Source organism: Podarcis pityusensis, assembly GCF_964106645.2.
Source record: "Podarcis pityusensis genome assembly, chromosome: 3".
Taxonomy (NCBI): domain Eukaryota; kingdom Metazoa; phylum Chordata; class Lepidosauria; order Squamata; family Lacertidae; genus Podarcis; species Podarcis pityusensis.
In genome coordinates, this window is record NC_138026.1 from 123,450,789 (window position 1) to 123,467,559 (window position 16,771).

General features: G+C 59.0%; 1 protein-coding gene across 3 annotated transcripts; it reads right to left on the reverse strand.

The window, feature by feature from the left end:
- Positions 1-62: 62 nt before the first annotated feature.
- Positions 63-15,609, reverse strand: GTF3C2 (general transcription factor IIIC subunit 2). Of its 3 annotated transcripts, none has more exons than XM_081000898.1 (19): positions 15,406-15,609; positions 13,305-13,710; positions 11,514-11,898; positions 9,921-10,218; positions 9,667-9,761; positions 8,511-8,588; positions 8,080-8,181; positions 7,198-7,425; positions 6,415-6,526; positions 6,141-6,261; positions 5,131-5,162; positions 4,730-4,859; positions 4,354-4,498; positions 4,042-4,203; positions 3,629-3,716; positions 3,360-3,488; positions 2,079-2,231; positions 1,657-1,767; positions 63-827 (listed from the first exon to the last, which is right to left on the reverse strand). In XM_081000898.1, exons 2-19 carry the CDS (start codon positions 13,657-13,659, stop codon positions 612-614), a joined length of 2,940 nt encoding a protein of 979 aa, XP_080857024.1. In that variant the 5' UTR covers positions 13,660-13,710; positions 15,406-15,609; the 3' UTR covers positions 63-611. The 3 variants fall into 3 exon arrangements, with proteins under 3 accessions (XP_080857024.1, XP_080857023.1, XP_080857025.1); XM_081000897.1 differs by having other exon boundaries at positions 13,305-13,714; positions 15,406-15,608; XM_081000899.1 differs by having other exon boundaries at positions 11,514-11,895; positions 13,305-13,714; positions 15,406-15,606.
- Between the last annotated feature and the right edge of the window lie 1,162 nt (positions 15,610-16,771).

Here is a 16,771-nt window from a genome sequence, read left to right on the forward strand (position 1 = left end):
TCCTGGCAGGAGAATCAGCAGCTGATTTGGGGGGGGGGGGTCCTCAGAAAAAAGAGCCGGCCTTTGAAACAAAACAAGTCACTTTAATAAGAACAACAGTTAAAGACAAGGAATGAGCTCAATGTGAGCAAGGCTGCTGTGCCCCCCCAAGAGGCTGGCGGGGGCAAATGCCCAAAATGCATCTAGCAGGGAGCTGGTCTGGGCCCCACGTGCCGAGCCAACCCCAACCGGCCCATGTTGGGGGGGGGGGCAAAGGGTTGTTCCACTGGGCCAGCCAAAGGGAGGCAGAAACCCCCTCCCTGCCCTGGAGCTGTGGGTCACACATAGGGCAGGCTGGGAGAGACCCCTCACCCACCCCCTGCCCCAGAGGCAAAAGCACACAGTCATGGAGAGATGTCCAGTTTGGGGGCAGGGGCTGCTTCTCACTCCCAGCCCCACCCAAGGGGAAAGGAGACACCCACAAGCCCCTCGGTGTCCGTCCTCACAATGCAACCAGGATCCAGCCAGTCCGTCAGTGCCCTGCAAGGTGCCCTTGGCTCTGGGCACCTCGAACGAGATCCCCGCCGCCTCCTCCTCCTCCCCGATTTCTGCCAGTGCTGGGGGGGGGTTGCTCAGCTGACGGCGGGATGTGCCCCCGAGGGCTCTGCTGCAGGGCCGTTCGCCTGCTCCTCCAAGTCGAACATGGCGCTGAACTGGGCCTGGCACTCCCGGAGGAGCTTGCGGCTGGGGGGGGAGGCCAGGGCCTGGAGGCAGTGCAGACGGACGAGGCCGGACTGGCCCCCCGACAGCAGCCAGGTGTGGCAGGCCAGGTTGGGGCTGAAGCGCACCTGCGGGAGAGGAAGGGCGTCAGGTGGGGAAGCACAAAGGGGGACGGACCCTGCCCCCCCTTCAGGAGGGAGAGACTCACTCCCTGGCTGCTCCAGGGGGCTCAGAGAGACCAAGAGCCTGAGCGGCCAGGCCAGGAGCTCCGGGAGGCCTGAGGAAAGCAGCCAAGGGAAAACTCTCCTCTCTCTCCCCCCATGTGAGAACTTGCAGGTGCGCCATCACAATAATTTTATTATTATTTACACCCCACCCACCTGGCTGGGCTTCCCCATGAAGCAGAAGGTTGGAAGATGCAAAACAGATAAAAGAAAGTCCTTCTTCACCCAGCGCAGTTAAACTGTGGAACTCCCTGCCACAGGAGGGAGGCAGCAACGGCCGCCATTCATGGAGGAGGCGGCTCTGGGGGGCTCCTGGCCAGGGTGGCTCTGCTCTGCCTCTAGGGCCGGAGTCAGCAAGGCTCCCCAATCCACGTGGTGGGATAGCGCTCTCTTGCCTGGACCCTGCCTTTGGGATTCCCCCAGGCCTTGGGCTGGGCACTGGGAGGACAGGAAGCTGGACTCACAGGGCCTCCCATGGCCTGATCCAGCCGGTTCTTCTGATGCGCTCACAGGAGGGCTGCTATGGGACCCCGCAAGCCAGAGCCAGCACATGACACTTCCCAATGTCCATTGTTGGAAACAAGCCAGAGTTGCTCTTGCGCCAGATTCCGCTTGTGGGTTTCCCTTGGGGGCTTGATGAGAACAGGAAGCTGGATTCACAGGGCCCCCAATGGCCTGATCCCACAAATCCATTCTGAAGTTCACAGGGGTAGAGCCCCGCCCCCCCACTCACCTTGTGCACGGCCTCCAGCTGCAGGCGCCCCAGTCCGTCCCCCTCCTTCTCCTCTTCCGCCGGGAGGGGCTTCTTCCTCCCTTTCCGCCTGAAGATGTTCTTGAAGCTCCTCTGGAGAGGGAAGGGGGGGCTGAGAGAGTTGGTGGGGCCAGGCCAAGTGGGGGGGGGGGGCTGCAGCTACATCCCATGGGGGCCTCCTGCTGACAGCCGGCGATTGATGGGCCTGGGAAGGAGCCTTATCAGCCAGGAACACACCACAGAACAGCAGCGCACTGGGGATCAGTGATATGAATCCTGGACACTTGGGGGGGGAGGGGGGGACACCCTGCCACCCCCAGGTTGCCCCTCCAGGAAGACATAGGGGGGTTCAAGCAGCCCCTTGCCTCCCCCTTCCTTGCCCCCCGTTTCCTCCGAGGCCTCACCAGGTCCGTGTCTCGAAAGAGGATGTAGTTCTGGGCCACGGACTCCTGGTACGTCCTGCCCTCCACGGGGGCCACGAGCCTTCCGCCGGGGGCTCCTGTCGACGCCTCCTGGTTGTGGAGGCCGCAGGGGAGCAGGCTGGCCTTGTAGATGGGCTGCGGAAGATGAGGAGGAGGAGAGGGCATGGGGGCACTGCCAGGCACAACAGCCCTGCCCAAAGGCAGCCCTGCTTTGGAATCAAAGGCGATCTCTGGCGCAGCTTTCCCACTGTGGGCACCAGGTTGGCCACCGTGAGAACGGGACGCTGGACTAGATGGGACTCCCATTGGCCTGATCCAGCAGGGCTCTTCTTCTGTTTCTGTGGAACCTCCAGGTCCCAAGGCAGTTTAGCTACATTCCTACGGTCTTAGGGGCATTTTGCCATGTGGGGAAGAGCAGCCTGGCCCAGATGGACCCTTGGGCCTGATCCAGCTGCCTCCTCTAATGTTCTTATGGATAGGCTGTTAAGAGGCAAGGCTCCCCCCAAGTAGGAGGTTTCGCGCCCCCACAGGCAGCAGGAGCCAGAAGCCCCAAGTCAGGCACCCCAAATTTTCCAGCTCCAGAATCTTCCCACCCACCCCAAAGGAGTCCCCTTTCCTGATGACAACTTTGCTGTCTGGAGGGGAAGGAGACCTTTTTGGTCTCAACTCAAAGCGCCTCATGGAATCATCACTGGAAGGGACCTCAAGGGCCATCTAGTCTAGTTCCCTGCAATGCCAGAGGCTTTCACTCAATGTGGGGCTTGGACCCACGGCCGAGACAGAGAGTCTCCTGGTCTACCAACTGAGCAGCCCCTGCCCCCAAACCCGTCTGAGGGGAGAGGGACGTCATGAAGGCTTGAAGCTCCTTTGGACCTCAGCCCTGCTCTCAGAGGGCACAGAAGTCCACCACTGCTTTCAAAGGGGAGACCTTGTGACACACAGAGAGACTTTTCAGAGCTAAAGAGGGGGGGCATTTGGGCTGAAAGCACCCATCTGCCCAGAGGGATTCCAGCCAACGCAGCTGCTACCACCCACTGGATCCAGCCTGGACTATTCCGTGGCTACATCCATGGGGCTGCAGCTCCCTTCATCCCCAGGGACCCCCACCTCGGATCTAGAGGATGGACGAGTGGGGAGGCCTCGCTATCTCCCCTGATGGACTTGTGAGTCCCTTGCGGGACTCACAAGTCCATCACAAAGTCACAAAGCTTGTGAGTCCCTTGCGGACCCCCCTCCCTCCCGCTCAGCGGCAGCGACACCTACAAATCGGCGCTCCGACGGACGCTTGACGTTGTGCGGGTTGACGGACAGGTCAGGCATCATGGCTGCCACCAGCTCCCCCGTGACGTCTCCAGCAGCCACTGTGTTGAGCCAGTCGGATCCAGAGATGCTCTGGAAGAGGGAGGAAGGGACGTCACCTGGGCCCACCCCCTTCTTCATTCCCCCCTCCCCAGAAATAATAGGGCCCCCAGCGCCCCAAGGTTGCCCCAGTGTTGCCCTCCAACGCACGAGGCAGAGGAGACTCTGCTTACCCACACGGTGCCCTTCCGAGGGGCCACAAAGTAGGCCCGGAAGCCCAGGTAGCCAGCGTCCAGGTAGTGGATCCCACACAGGCCGTACCTGCAATGCAAGAGGGGCGGGTAAAGAGCGAGGCAGCGCCCGCGAGCAGGGGGGGTGGGCGGGAAGCAGACCATTCCCCTGCCAAACAGGCCTCATCGTCAGAAAGCTCTTCTTAATTCCTGCCCCCTCCCCACCGCCAGCCTGACGCCTGCTGGGGTTGGGTTGTCCTGGGGGAGCAGGTCTTCAGAGCGAGGGCACCCTCTGCCAAGCACAGAAAAGCACAGCGGCCAAGCAGATCCCCTGGATTTGAGCTGCCACAGCCCTCTCCCCCCTTGAGGATTCGGGAAGCCGTCCTGGCCAGCAGCCCTCCCCTCTCCGCACTCACGAGGCATAGCAGTTGTCCTGGGCCACCGTGATGCCGCTGTAGGGCAGCAGCCAGGCGATCTCCGTGCTCAGAAAGCGCTTGATGCTCTGGAGCGGCTCGTACAGCCGCCGCAGGTCCCAGTACTTGATCTTGCGGTCGTTCCCGGCCGTCACCATGAAGTTGCTGGAGCAAGCAAGGGGGAGGCGGCTCAGCGATGGAGGTCCTGGCGAGGCCCAGTCGCTGGCAGGGTTGACCCACTCTGAGGTCTCCCCCCAGGCAGCAGGGGAAGGAGGCTGGAAGAAGTCCCGTCCCCCCGCTAAGCCCGGCCCCCACCTGTTGGCTTTGCACCACTGGATGTTGCGCACAGCGTGGTCGTGGGCCAGGAAGCAGTGGAAGGGGTAGAGCTTGAGGGAGCCGTCCGGCTGGCGCACTCGCTGCAGCAGGGAGCGGCTGGCCAGGTTCCAGAGGGCCACTGTGCCTGGAAGGGGGGGGGGGGACAGGCAGAGAAGAGTAGGCCTGAAAGCAAGAATCAGAACTCCAGCATCCCTGACGGGCGGCCATGCAACTGCCAGAAGAGGCAGAGGGTGCATCACCTTCCGAGGAGGAGGCTGGGATTGGGAGCCTGTGCCGGGGGGGGGGGAGACACATCCCCCCCCCCCGAGCCTCCTTGGCACTTGGGAGTTTCAGCTGCAAAGCTTTCTCCTCTCACCATCATAGAATCCAGCCGCCAGGCGTTGGTGAGGCTTCGCCGGCATCCAGGCCAAGCTGAGGCACTGTCCGCATTGGGAGGGGCTCCCGGCCTGGATGGCCCCCACCTGCAGGGAGGCCACGCACTGGACCTGCAGGGATGGAGGAGGAGGAGCAGTCAGGGGGGAGGCCAGAGAAGGAGCCCCACGGAAACTCAGGGGTCGGTGGCCACCTTGGCACGCTCAAGATTCCAGGCCTGCCCCCCAACTCCTTCAGGGACTTCTGCGCCGGCCTTTCCAGAGCTGCAGCTGGACCAATGAGGGAGGCAGAGCCCCCCTTTGTCCCTGCCCCTCAGAACATGGGCAGCTTAGAGGGCTCAGGATGTGGCTCCAAGAGATCCTCTGTGGGGCTGGCAGGACGTACCTTGCAGATGGTGTGCCGGGGGGAGGGCCCACCTAGGAGAAGGAGGGAGAGATGCTGTGAGGCCAGGAGCAGTCTCTGTGGGGTGAGAGAAAGCACACCCCCCCCACCTCAGCCACGCCAGGTTGCCCCCTCCGACCTGACGCAAGCAAGGTTAGGATTCTCAGGCTGCTCAAGCCAAAGCCCCCCCCCCCCCGCAGGACCAAACGGTGCTCTAGACCCATCTGCAGGCAGCACCCTCATTCCGCGACTCAGGCTGGCTGTAGCCTCTGCCTTGTAAAAGAGACCTTTTTAAAAATGCACCGGCAGAGAAATTGCCCCATAGCTTTTAGGGTGGCAGTGGAGCAGTTGCTTCAGAAGGATTGGGGGATCTCTGAGACGCAGGCCGGGGGGAAGAGGACTCTTGGGCTGGGGCAGCAGCTGCCTTCAGCAAGGACCTCCTTGGATCAGGAGATGGAGACGAAGGGCGGGGGGTGAGGCTGGCTGGCTGCACCTCTGTCAGGGAGCCAGCTGTCAGCCAGAGATGCCCTCGAAGGCATTGCCGGGCAGAGGCCTGAGCAGTAGAGTCTCATGGAGGGCGTGTCTGGAGAGGGAGGTGGGACTGAGCCTCCTTTATCCCCACCGAGGAGGCAGGGCTGAGCACCCCAAGGCCGCCCGCCTGCAGCCTCATCCATCACTCCTGCAGACAGATATCATTACAAGGCTCATTAGCTGATACGGCTGGCTGAGCACCCAGGCCGCTGCTCGCCCCCCCCCAGCCCCACCAGGGAGGGGGCAGCTGCCTCTGCCAGAGCGTATTAGGTGAGAGACTCTCTTCCGCTACCCCATAAAACAGCCCTGAGCTGGCAAAACACCAGGCAAGGCAGAGAAAAAGAGAAAGAAGGGGGGGGGAGAGAAAGAAAGAGAAATAGATGCTCCTTGCCACCCGCCAAGGGAAGCACACTGGCACAGCCCTGGCGCCCAGCCCTCCCCGTGACCCAGGGGAGGAGGGGTCCCTTCACAGCTCTTCCTACCTGTTACCTGGGCTCTCCGGGAGCCACGCAGGTCCTCTGCGTGAGGCAGGCTGTACAACAGCACCTTGCCGTCAGAGAAGGCCACGGCCAGCAGCCCCAGGCGGCTCATCTGGGATGGCGACTGTTGGGAACAGGAGAGAGAGCTGGGAGACACCACGCTGTGGGGCCCCAGCAAGCAGCCGGCTCTGCCAGCCTGCCCCCCCACCCCCCGGCAGCCTCTGTGCTCTCTCTCAAGCACGTTGGAAAGCGGGTGCCCAGAGACCACCCCCCGTACCTTGTGGCGGGTGGCAGGGGGCTCCCAGGCACCGCTGGGGCAGAACTTCATATCCCAGATGCAGCCGTGGTCGGTGGCAATGCCATAGGCCAGTCCTGGCTTGGTGGCTGACCTGGGAAGGGGAGAGAAGGGGGGGGGGGGAGGCTGTCATTGCACAGGTGCAGCCCAGCATAGCAGTGTGGCCACGTCTTCGAGAGGGATCACATAAGGGACCCCAAAGGAGTCTCAAAGCAGCTAACATTCTCCTTTCCCTTCCTCCCCCACAACAAACACTCTGTGAGGTGAGTGGGGCTGAGAGACTTCAAAGAAGTCTGACTAGCCCAAGGTCACCCAGCAGCTGCAGGTGGAGGAGCGGGGAAGTGAACCCGGTTCACCAGATTACGAGTCCACCGCTCTTAACCACTACACCACACTGGCAGGAAGGCCTTCCTGAGGTTTTCTCGCAATCTCCTTTCTGGGAACTTGAATCCTCCCCTCCAGAGCAGCAGGAAACACATTGGCCCTGTCTTCCTTGTGGCAGCTCCTCTCTCCTTCTCCCCCCCCTCCGCCCCACCTGTGCCCTCTTTCATGCCAGGGGGCCCAGCTCACAGGGGCCAGCCTCTCTGGTCCTTCGGCAGAGAAAGCCCCTCCTCGCCTGCCCTCCTGCCTTGCCCAGGGGTCCTTGGGGATCAGGACAGGTCCCTGCTGAACTCCACTGGGCGGCCACCAGGCTACCCTGGGGCTGAAGCCGGGGGAAGGCAGGGCCAAGGAGCACTGCAGGGGGCCTGGGGGCTCCCCACTCACCCTGCCTCCTGCTGGAGAGGCCCCAGCTCCCAGAGCTGGAGCAGCGCTGGCCCCGTGTGGGTCCCCGCCAAGCTGTGCCGGTCGTCCATGCCGGGATTACAGTAGATGGCTGCGTACTGGGAGGCTGGGGCGCCTTCTGGGGTGGGGCACCACTCCATAGCCCAGACGGGACCCCCCACAAAGAAGGTGACGTCCAGGCGCTCCTCGTGGGGCTGCAAGGCGTTGAACCTGCCAGAGGGGAAAGAGAAGGGGGGTCTTGCCAAGGGGCTCACAGGCCGGGAGTCTTGCTTCAAACAGGGCTGTTTGCAATGTACAGTGGTACCTTGGGTTAAGTACTTAATTTGTTCCGGAGATCTGTTCTTAACCTGAAACATTTCTTAACCTGAAGCACCACTTTAGCTAATGGGGCCTCCCACTGCTGCTGCCCAATTTCTGTTCTCATCCTGGAGCAAAGTTCTTAACCCGAGGTAATATTTCTGGGTTAGCAGAGTCTGTAACCTGAAGTGTATGTAACCTGAGGTACCACTGTACAAGGTTCAGGGCAGATAAAAGAAAATCCTTCACACGGCACATGGCTAATTTGTGAAACTCCTTCCTGAAGGAGGGCAGGGAGGGCCACCAAAAGGATTAGGCAAATTCATGGAGGGGGAGAGGGCTCTCAGTGGCTACTTCTCTGCCTCCAGAGTCAGGCTTTGGAAGCCCCAGGACGGGTGATTTGCTCTTGTGCTCAGAACCTGCTGGCTGGTTTCCCACAGGCAACTGACAAGAGGGAGCTGGGCTCCTGGGGCCCAATCCCACAGGCGGTTCCTGGGCTCTTCAAGTACTGCGAGATGGACTCTCGGCTGAAAGGCGGGAGAGACGTTTACATAAAGTGACCAGCACCTGTTGATCCGGTAGAGGACGCTGCTTTCTTCGTGGAGGCCTTCGCGCTTGATGCAGAAGAGCGGGGACTTGGTCTCGCTGGGGAGGTATTCCTCAGCTTCGCTTTGGAAGAGGAAGGAGGAAAGAGGGGAAACTCACTCCAAGGATCTCCTTCACACACGCACACACCCTGGCCTCTCTGGGCTCTCGCAAGAGGCTGGGCTGCCCATGCAAAAGCGGCCTCTTTCCTGGTGGTGATTTGGGGCTCCTCCTGCTGGTGGTGGCAGCAGTGGCAAAGGGCCCAGAGGGCATGCCACGCGGGGCACCCTCTCCCTGCTCTCTCCCCAGCATGCGCTCCCCCCCCCCATTATTGCAACTGCCAACCTGGGTCCAGATGTTCTTCAGAGTTACCGGCACCTGCCCTCCCCCTTCTTTGTCAGGAGGCCACTCACCGCTCTGAGAGGAAGACCCACTTCCGGGCCGAGGGCACCCACTCTGGAAACTCCCAGTGGGAGTAGAGCTGCTCACGCCTGCAAGCAAACAAAGCCACATGGCGTCAGAGAGAACTGCAGCGGGGAACGGGGCCAGCCCAGAGGGCGACAGCATCACGAGGGCATCACTGCAACCTCAGCAGGAACAAACCCAGGCAGTCCTCTGTAGTGATCAGGTGGGATTGCTATGAGGAATTACAAAAAATATGGAGCAAGCCATTTGTGCCAGCAATGAAAGCATTGCATTGACTGGGTGAGCCATTTTGATATGATTTCTGATCAATCCACGCCTCTGCGTCTCTGTCCAATTTCTCTGCCTGACAGGCACACACAAGCATTCTACACACAGGCCAGTTGCTTCACCGGGCATCCTGGGCCATAAAGATAGTAGATAACTCCTTTGATGTACTTTTCCTTGGTTTTGTTAATCTTAGGGCCAGGAAATAGAGTTTCACACAGGAGGTGATAGAGATACCTAACTTTCCTTGCCATCCTTCCCCTCATGTTTGCTGCTTGTTTATGACCTCTGGGGTTGCTGAATGCATTCCTCTGGTCCTCTTTTATTTACCCCAGAATGTATGCATGCTCAAATTAGCTCTTTGTAGTTTTAACTTTAACTTTGTCCCCACGTGGGGTTTTTGAAATGCTCAGAGGAAATCTGATTGGTTCTTATGGACACTATGTAAAAAGTTCTTTTGTGAATAAAATGACCTGGGCCGGAGGGTGGACGGATTATTATTATTGGCACCCCTCCCAGAGTCTTGCTGGTCAAGCCTCATGTGTATTTTATTAATCAGAGTACAATCCTTCCTTGCTTTTGGGACGCAACAGTCCTCGCTCTCCGGGGTCCCAGCTGGAGTCCCTGGAACCTGCACCAGCCTGAGTGTTTCAGGCGCACAGTCCCCCCCCCCCACTCCGATCGTATTGTTTGAAGGGCAGTACAATGAGCGCAGCTCCTTTCCGTACTGCAGGGCCATGCAGTAAAGGAGCTGAGCTCTGTCCCAGCGGCAGCAGCAGCAGCACAACTGCAAGGCAGGGACCCTCCCCTTTCCTCCCCCCCCATTCCTGTGCTTCAGTTACCCCACCAGCAAAGTGGGGCAGGCAGCCCCAGACTTACACACGGTGGGTGACGGAGAGCGCCTTCCAGATGGGGGCCATGATGGAGTTGTGTAAGCCGTTGGACGCAAACCCTCGGCAGTGGCTCTTGGGCCTCTGGGGAGAAGGAGACGGGGGTCAGAGACAGAGGCCCACGGAGCCCACCCTCCCAAGCCAGCAGTCCCCAGAGAAGGGCCGGGCTTGCTCTCCATTCACAGAGGCCTCTGAGCAGACCACCAAGAGGAGCACTCCTTCCCCGTCCCCCAGCTTAGTCACCGCTGCTCCACGCAGCCCAGGCTCCAGGTCAGACTCGGAGACCTCGCTGAGCCGCAGGTCGCTGTCCTCTTCCTCCTCCTCCTCCTCTTCCTCCTCCTCCTCCTGCAAGAGTCCTTCCTCCGAGGGGTTGAAATCCGCATCCTCCTCGCTCTCCCGCTTCTGGCTCTGGGGCTTCCGGCCTCGCCGCTTCCGGCTGGGCTCCTCCGGCCGCGGGGCGTTCTCCAAGGGCTCGCTGCAAGCGGGCGGCTGGTACACGGAGGTCAACTCTTCGGCCAACTCCTGCAGGTACAGAAGGGCTCTGCGGGCCGAAGGGGAGGGAGCAGGGACAAATGGTCACAAGACACCCCAGATCTTCAGGGCAAGAGCCGGAACTGAAGAAGGGTGGGAACAGGGTGGGGCTGCGGCAGGCACCAAACACAGCCCGCCTGGGTCCAGCATCTCCCCATCCTCTGGGCCAAAGTGCTGCTTGCAGAAGACCTGCAGCTCCAAGTTCCACACAAAATCTGGAAGCTCCCATGAGAGGCAGTGAGGACTAGCGACTTGGATGGCCGAGTGCCAGCCCCAGCTCCCTCCTCTCTCTACATCTTTCTGCAGAACTTTGCCTTGCATGCAGATATCTGCAGTCAGTCAATTTGTTGACTAGGATTTCTTTAATCTTTTCCCTGTCGGTTTTTGCTTTAGGAACTCGATTCAAAACACGAAAACTAGAGGACAGCTTCCACTGAAAGCCCAGCAGAAAACAGGTTCCGCTTGGCCCCAACTCCGTGAGGTCACAGGTGTTGGGGGGGCCATGTTCTGCCTGCATCCAGGTGAGGCCCCTGTGGAGTCCCGTTCCCCACGTCTTGAAAACCTCTTAGGACATCCTGACCTGCTCAGAAGGAGAGGTGCCTGGATCAGCCCAAAGGTTCCTTTAGTCCAGCATCCTGTTCTCAGGGGGGCCAACCTGATGCTCCACAGATAAGCCCCCCAGCATGACTGGAGCAGGGGAGTCCCCTGCCTACCTGTGACTCCCAGAATCTGGGATTCAGACGCTGCTGCTTCCGATAGGGGAGGCAGAACACAGCCATGGTAGCTAGTAGCCGCTCACGGCCTTCTCCTCCCCCAACTGGGATGGCTTTAGAAGAGGATCAAACCCATTTATAGAGGAGAATGAATCCACGATTCCATGTATGGCTAGCGATGGCTACTAGTCACGGTGGTTCAGCTCTGCCTCCAGTTGGAAGCAGCAAAGCTTTGGAAGGCCAGGGGCTGGAAGCCGCTGGAGGGGAGACCTGGGCTCTTGTGCTCAACTCCTGCTTGCATCTGGTCGGCCTGTGAGACCAGGATGCTGGACTAGATCGGCCGCTGGCTTAATCCAGCAGTTTTTTCTTCTGTCCTTATAGAACCTCCAGGTCCAGAGGCAGTCTATCTAGATGCAACAGGCCTGATCAAGCAGCCTCTCTTTACATTCAATCCTGTTTTAAAGCCTTCCAAGCCGGTGGCCGTCGCTGCCTCCTTTCCCCCTGGGCCTAAGAAGGCAGCACCTCTCCTGCTCAGTAGTCAAAGAAACTACCAGTGAGTTCCTCCCCCTGCCCGTCAACGCCTCTCGCTTACACTTTTGCCGCCCTCCGCTTTGGGCGCCCCCCAGGCGTCGTCTCCAGACAGTCCAGCCCTCCATCACTGGCCAGCAGCTTCTGTTGGCAGAGGGGTTCGGGCGCCTGACACTCCAGTCCCTGCGACAGCTTCCTCAGGAGCAGCTCAGCCTTGGACTTGCGCCCCCGCTTTTTCGGCACTTTCACAGGCAGGGGTGGGCCGTTCTCCGAAGGCCCGGGGGCCTCAGGAGGTCCCTGGGGTTCCTGGCGGGCAGGGCCTCTGCAGGCGGCGCCTCTCTTCTTGCGGGGCTTGCGACCACGCGGGCGCTTCTGCGTGGACGGGAGAGCTGCCGGCTGCTCTTTGGCAGGAACCAAGGCTGCCTCTGGGGAAGCGCAGAGTCCATCTGCTTGGAAAAGGAAGGGCCAGGTTAGGTAAGCAGCCGCTGCCATGCCAGGCGGAAGAGGGCTCCCAGCTCCTGCCTCCCCTTCCCCACTTCCAGCCTCAGCTCCCCACAACTGAAGCCTGCCAGGTCTGAGGACATGGAGCCAGAGGGATGGACTTAGTTTTATATGGAGGGCTGCACATGGCCTCTTTCTCCACAGGGGTCATTTTGTCAGGACTGCAGCACACAGGTAGAGAAGGATTAACTTCTCCGCACACACGGCAACCCTAGCAAAAAAGACCTCATTAGCACTGTAATTAGGGTTAACAAAAAAAGTCTTCCTAGTCAAGCCGATGGGAGCTCCTCCTCTCCCAAAAAACCATCATTGCTGCACTTATTTATTTCATTTATATCCCAGCTTTTCCTCCCAGGGGCTCAAGGTCACGGGGGCAGATCTCCACTCATTTTACTCACACAACAACCTTGTGAGGTAGGTGAGGCCGAGGGGCAGTGACTGGCTCTCAAGGTTACCCAGTGAGCTTCACAACTGAGCGTGGATTCAACCCCTGGTCTCCCAAGTCCTAGTCCAATGCTCCAACCACTGCACCAGACTGTGACCCTGGCAGTGACCACAGAGTGTGTGTGTGTGGTTGTGTCCTTAACTGTGGAGTCCAGCAGCTGCTCATCCAGCTCACCTGGGACCTCAGGGTCTTCCTCAGTGCTCCTGCCAGTCCCTGCCAAGTTACAGGTTCTACCCAAATCCTCCCCAGAATCTCATCAGCCTCCTCATCAGAACCATTTCTGCAGAGATTTCAGGGGCTATGATGCTGCCACAACTCCCTCCCTCCCACAACTCTCCAAAGGCATCACCCTCCCTAAGATAAAGGCAGAACCTGCCCCCTCATCCCCCCCCCACACTTGAACCCCACTCCTTCTGCACCAGATTATCTCCATGCGTGGCAGAATGGAAGAAGGACCCCCCGCCATTTCCCAGGCATGTTCAGTAAGGAGCACCTGCTTGCCCAAGGGGCCTGTGCCTAATTTTGCAGCTCCTTCAGCAAGCCCTGGCCCCCCTCCCAGGAAGATCCCAGAGGATCCCCAAAGTGTGGATTAAGCAAAATAAGCCCTGCTTAGGGCATCAAGGGAAGGTGGGCACCATAGAAATGGTCACAGATCACTCCACTGAGAGTTCATTTTCTCAGTTTCATTTCATTTCAAAAACAAGTTTTTATTTTACGGTTAATTACTGTTTATATTTTGAATTCAATACATATGGGGGCACCAAAATCTTCTAAGTGCTTAGGGCCTCTAAAGGTCTTAATCCGGTCCTGCATGACACTCAGAAGCGGCTTCCTGGAGGCCTTGGGGTTGGGGAGTCCCCTTCTGCATGCGGTTTACAGGATCCCAGCCAGTGGCCCCCAGAGACGTACCAAGGGCTTCCCGAGCGCCTGTCTCCTCCGCTTGCCCCTTCAGCTGTGTAGAAGGCAGCTTGCCTTTGGTCTCTAGGCCGCTCCTCTTGCAGGGGGGGCTCTGGGGCTTGGGCCATTCTTCCTGCGGGCAGCTTTCCGTAGGGGGGCCTATTGCTGCTGCTGCTGTGCTTGCCTCGCTCAGACACGCTGCTCCCGCCGAGGCCAGCGCTTCTGGGGCAGGATAGTTCTGCCCGCCCCAGCAAGGGTCTCTACGGCAAGGCTCCATGCAAAGGATACGGCTGGCACATCCATCTGCTCGGTCTGCGGCTTCCCTGGCTATCCCCATGGCACAGCTTGGCGTGGGGCAAGGTTCCATGAAGGCACCACAGTGACTCAGGCAGGTGCGACTCCCATCTTGCACTGGGACCTGCCTGTGAGAGAGAGAGGCAAAGGAACAAGGAAAGCTGTGGGCAGGACAGTCATCTCAGATCGAATAAGCAGATGAAAGCAACGGCGCTGTTCTAATTATTTTATCGCATTTAGATCCCATGTTTTCCTCCAAGGAGGTCACATAAATGTCACTGGGGCTAAATTATTCTACTTATTTTGAACACGCTTTGGGGGGACTTCCTTTTGCCAAGAACATGTTCACACAACATCAGGGTTTTATGTAGGAGGTTACTACTATAATGAACTATACAGCACCGGGATGGTAATTTTCCAGTATTATAAAAACTGTGGAAATGTAACGTGTGCTAAATAACTAGTATAAACCTAACGTTTTATTATAGTTACCTTGGATTTCATAAAATGATCTTTGAAATTCCTCTGAAAGTAAACCATCCTGAGATCTTCAAATGAAGGGCGGCATACAATTTTAAGAAATAAAACGAATAAATACAGTGGTATCTCAGGTTAAGTACTTAATTCGTTGCAGAGGTCTGTTCTTAATCTGAAACTGTTCTTAACCTGAAGCACCACTTTAGCTAATGGGGCCTTCTGCTGCTGCTGCACTGCCGAAGCACGATTTCTGTTCTCATCCTGAAGCAAAGTTCTTAACCTGAAGCACTATTTCTGGGTTAGCGGAGTCTTTAACCTGAAGCGTATGTAACCTGAGGTACCACTGTAAATGAATTTTAGTTTCACAACCACCCTGTGAGGTGCGTTAGGCTGAGACAGTGAATGACCCAAGCTCACCCAGTGAGCTTCCTTGTTGTGGGAATTTGAACTCTGGTCTCTTGGGTTGGCTGCCCTGTCCATGACCATCACTGTGTGAGCAGAAGGGGGGTAGCCTGTGGGCCCTTTGCTTCAGCAACAGGAAACCTTCTGCACTCAGGGAGGCTTCTCACACCATCTGGACCCCTCGGGGGGGCACAGCAGCCTGCTCATCCCTGAGGGGTTGGAGTATCCATAGGGCTCAGGTGAAGCTCAACTGCAAAATAAATGTTGCAAACCTGGGAAGAATTCAAGGCTCACCAGACAAGGGAAAATCCCCCCACCAGCTGTGTTAGATAGCAAAATAAGGCAGGCTGTTGCACATGCGCTCTTAACATATCCTGCTTTTATTTTATTCTACCAGATATGGATTGACTCGTTCGTCTGAGATACCTGAATGGTATTTGTTACCTTAATTACCCCTTAAAGCGGGCAATCGACGAAGCGACACAGATCAATCTGGAGAGTTTAATGCCCTGCTGGCCAGCCTGGATAGCTCAGCTGGGGAGAGGCTGGGCTGCAGGTTCGACCTCGGCAAGGGGCAGCTGCCGAATGCTGCATCGCAGGGGGCTGGACTAGATGATCCTCCGGGCCCCTCCCAAGGACTTGCCAAGGATCAGCTTTGGCGCCCAGAGGTGCTGTGCTGGGGGATCCAGTGGGATCCCTGACCTGGACTTGCTGCCGGCCAGGGCCGCTCCCCCCCCCCCGCCAGAGACCGGCATCGGAGGCAGCATCTCGGGGCCCCGTCCCCCCCCCTCGCCGGGCAGGCGAGACCCCCGAGCGGAGACCTGCCCCCCCTCAGGAAGGGGGCGGGGCCAGGCCTCTTTCCGCGCAGAACGAGGCCCGTCCGCTTCGCCGGCGCCCGCGGAGGCGGCCCTGGCCCTGGCGACTCCGGCCCGCGCCTCACCTCTCGCTCGCCGAAGCCGGTCTCCGGCCGAAGCAGCGGCAGCCCCAGCAGCCAAGATGGCGGCCGCCTCGGGCGCGCAACGATGACCGCAAGCCCCCGACGTCACTTCCGTCCCGCGACGCGGAAGCTCTCCCGGCGGCGCTGGCTCTTCCCCGCCTCGTTCATCCGCTCGCCGCGGGCGCCGCAGCCTCGGGAGCCGCCTTCGCGCTCCCGTCCCGCCGCCCCTTCGGCCGCAGCAGCTGCGACGAGCGGAACCGCGCCAGCCCCGCCCCCTCCGCGGCGGGCGCTGACGTCACTTCCTCCGCGAGCCTCGCCGGGAAAGGGGCTGCAGCGCCCCCTGGCGGCCGAGGCGTCGCACGCAGCTCCTTTGTTCCTCCCGCGGCGGGTCGAGGGGCGTGGGAACGCGGAGACACGCGTCGGACCCGCGAACGGCCCCACGGGCGAGGCGCCTTCGCCAAGCGAGCTGTGGGTCTCTCGGGCCCGTTGATTGGGGCCACAGGCCCCCCCCAGCTTCGAAGGGGCTGCAAGGAGCCGCTTGGCTCAAGACAGTGGCTCCCCCCGCCCCGCACACTGACACCCCCAATCATAGGGCGGTAGCGTCGCAAGGGACCCCGAGGGTCATCCAGTCCAGCCCCCTGCAAGGCAGGAATCTTAGCTGAAGCCTCCAGGACACACAGCCCTTCTTGACCCTTGGCCAGGAAGGCTCCTTCACATTCTCATCTTTGCTGGTCCAAGAGGAACAGGAAACCACATGCTTTTGGTGGTCTTCACCTGCCCTGCCCCCCCCGCCCCCCCATAATCTGACACATGCCTGGACAAAAGTTTAGCAGGAATAATAAGCCCAGAGCAAAGGGGACATTTGGATAAGGCAGGGGTCTGCAACCTTTAAGACAAAAAGAGCCACTTGGACCCGTTTCCGAAGGAAAAAAAACTGGGAGCCGCAAAACTCGTCATTATAAAAATAACTTTTTTGTCACTTTTTTATTATTTCTTTGTTTGACCCCTCAGAATTACTCCTCCTCATAGAAATAAACGTTAAATTAACAAGTTACCTTTTTGTGTGTGTGTGTGTTCTTCACTCCCCTTCAAAACAGTGACCAGCGTACATGCCCCCTTTCAATGCAGTGACCAGCGTACATGCCCCTTACAATGTAGCGGGCGGGAAGGTGACGTCGAGACGGTGCGTGACTAACGCACGCACCGCCCCCATGCGACGTCACAGCCAGTACAGCACCCGCCACAGTGGGGAGTGTCGGGGCGCACAATGCGCCTCCTCCCCTCGCTAGTATCCGCCCCGGAGCCGCGGCAAAGGTGTAAAAGAGCCACATGCAGCTCCGGAGCCGCGGGTTGCAGGCCCCTAGGATAG

Coding starts and splice junctions, on each gene's coding strand:
- GTF3C2 (XM_081000898.1), bottom strand. CDS start 13,659: ATGGAACCTTGCCCCACGCCAAGCTGTGCCATGGGGATAGCCAGGGAA. Junction 11,899..13,304: donor AGGCGCTCGGGAAGCCCTTG/GTACGTCTCTGG, acceptor TCCTTTTCCAAG/CAGATGGACTCTGCGCTTCC. Junction 2,232..3,359: donor GTCCGTCGGAGCGCCGATTT/GTAGGTGTCGCT, acceptor CATCTTCCGCAG/CCCATCTACAAGGCCAGCCT.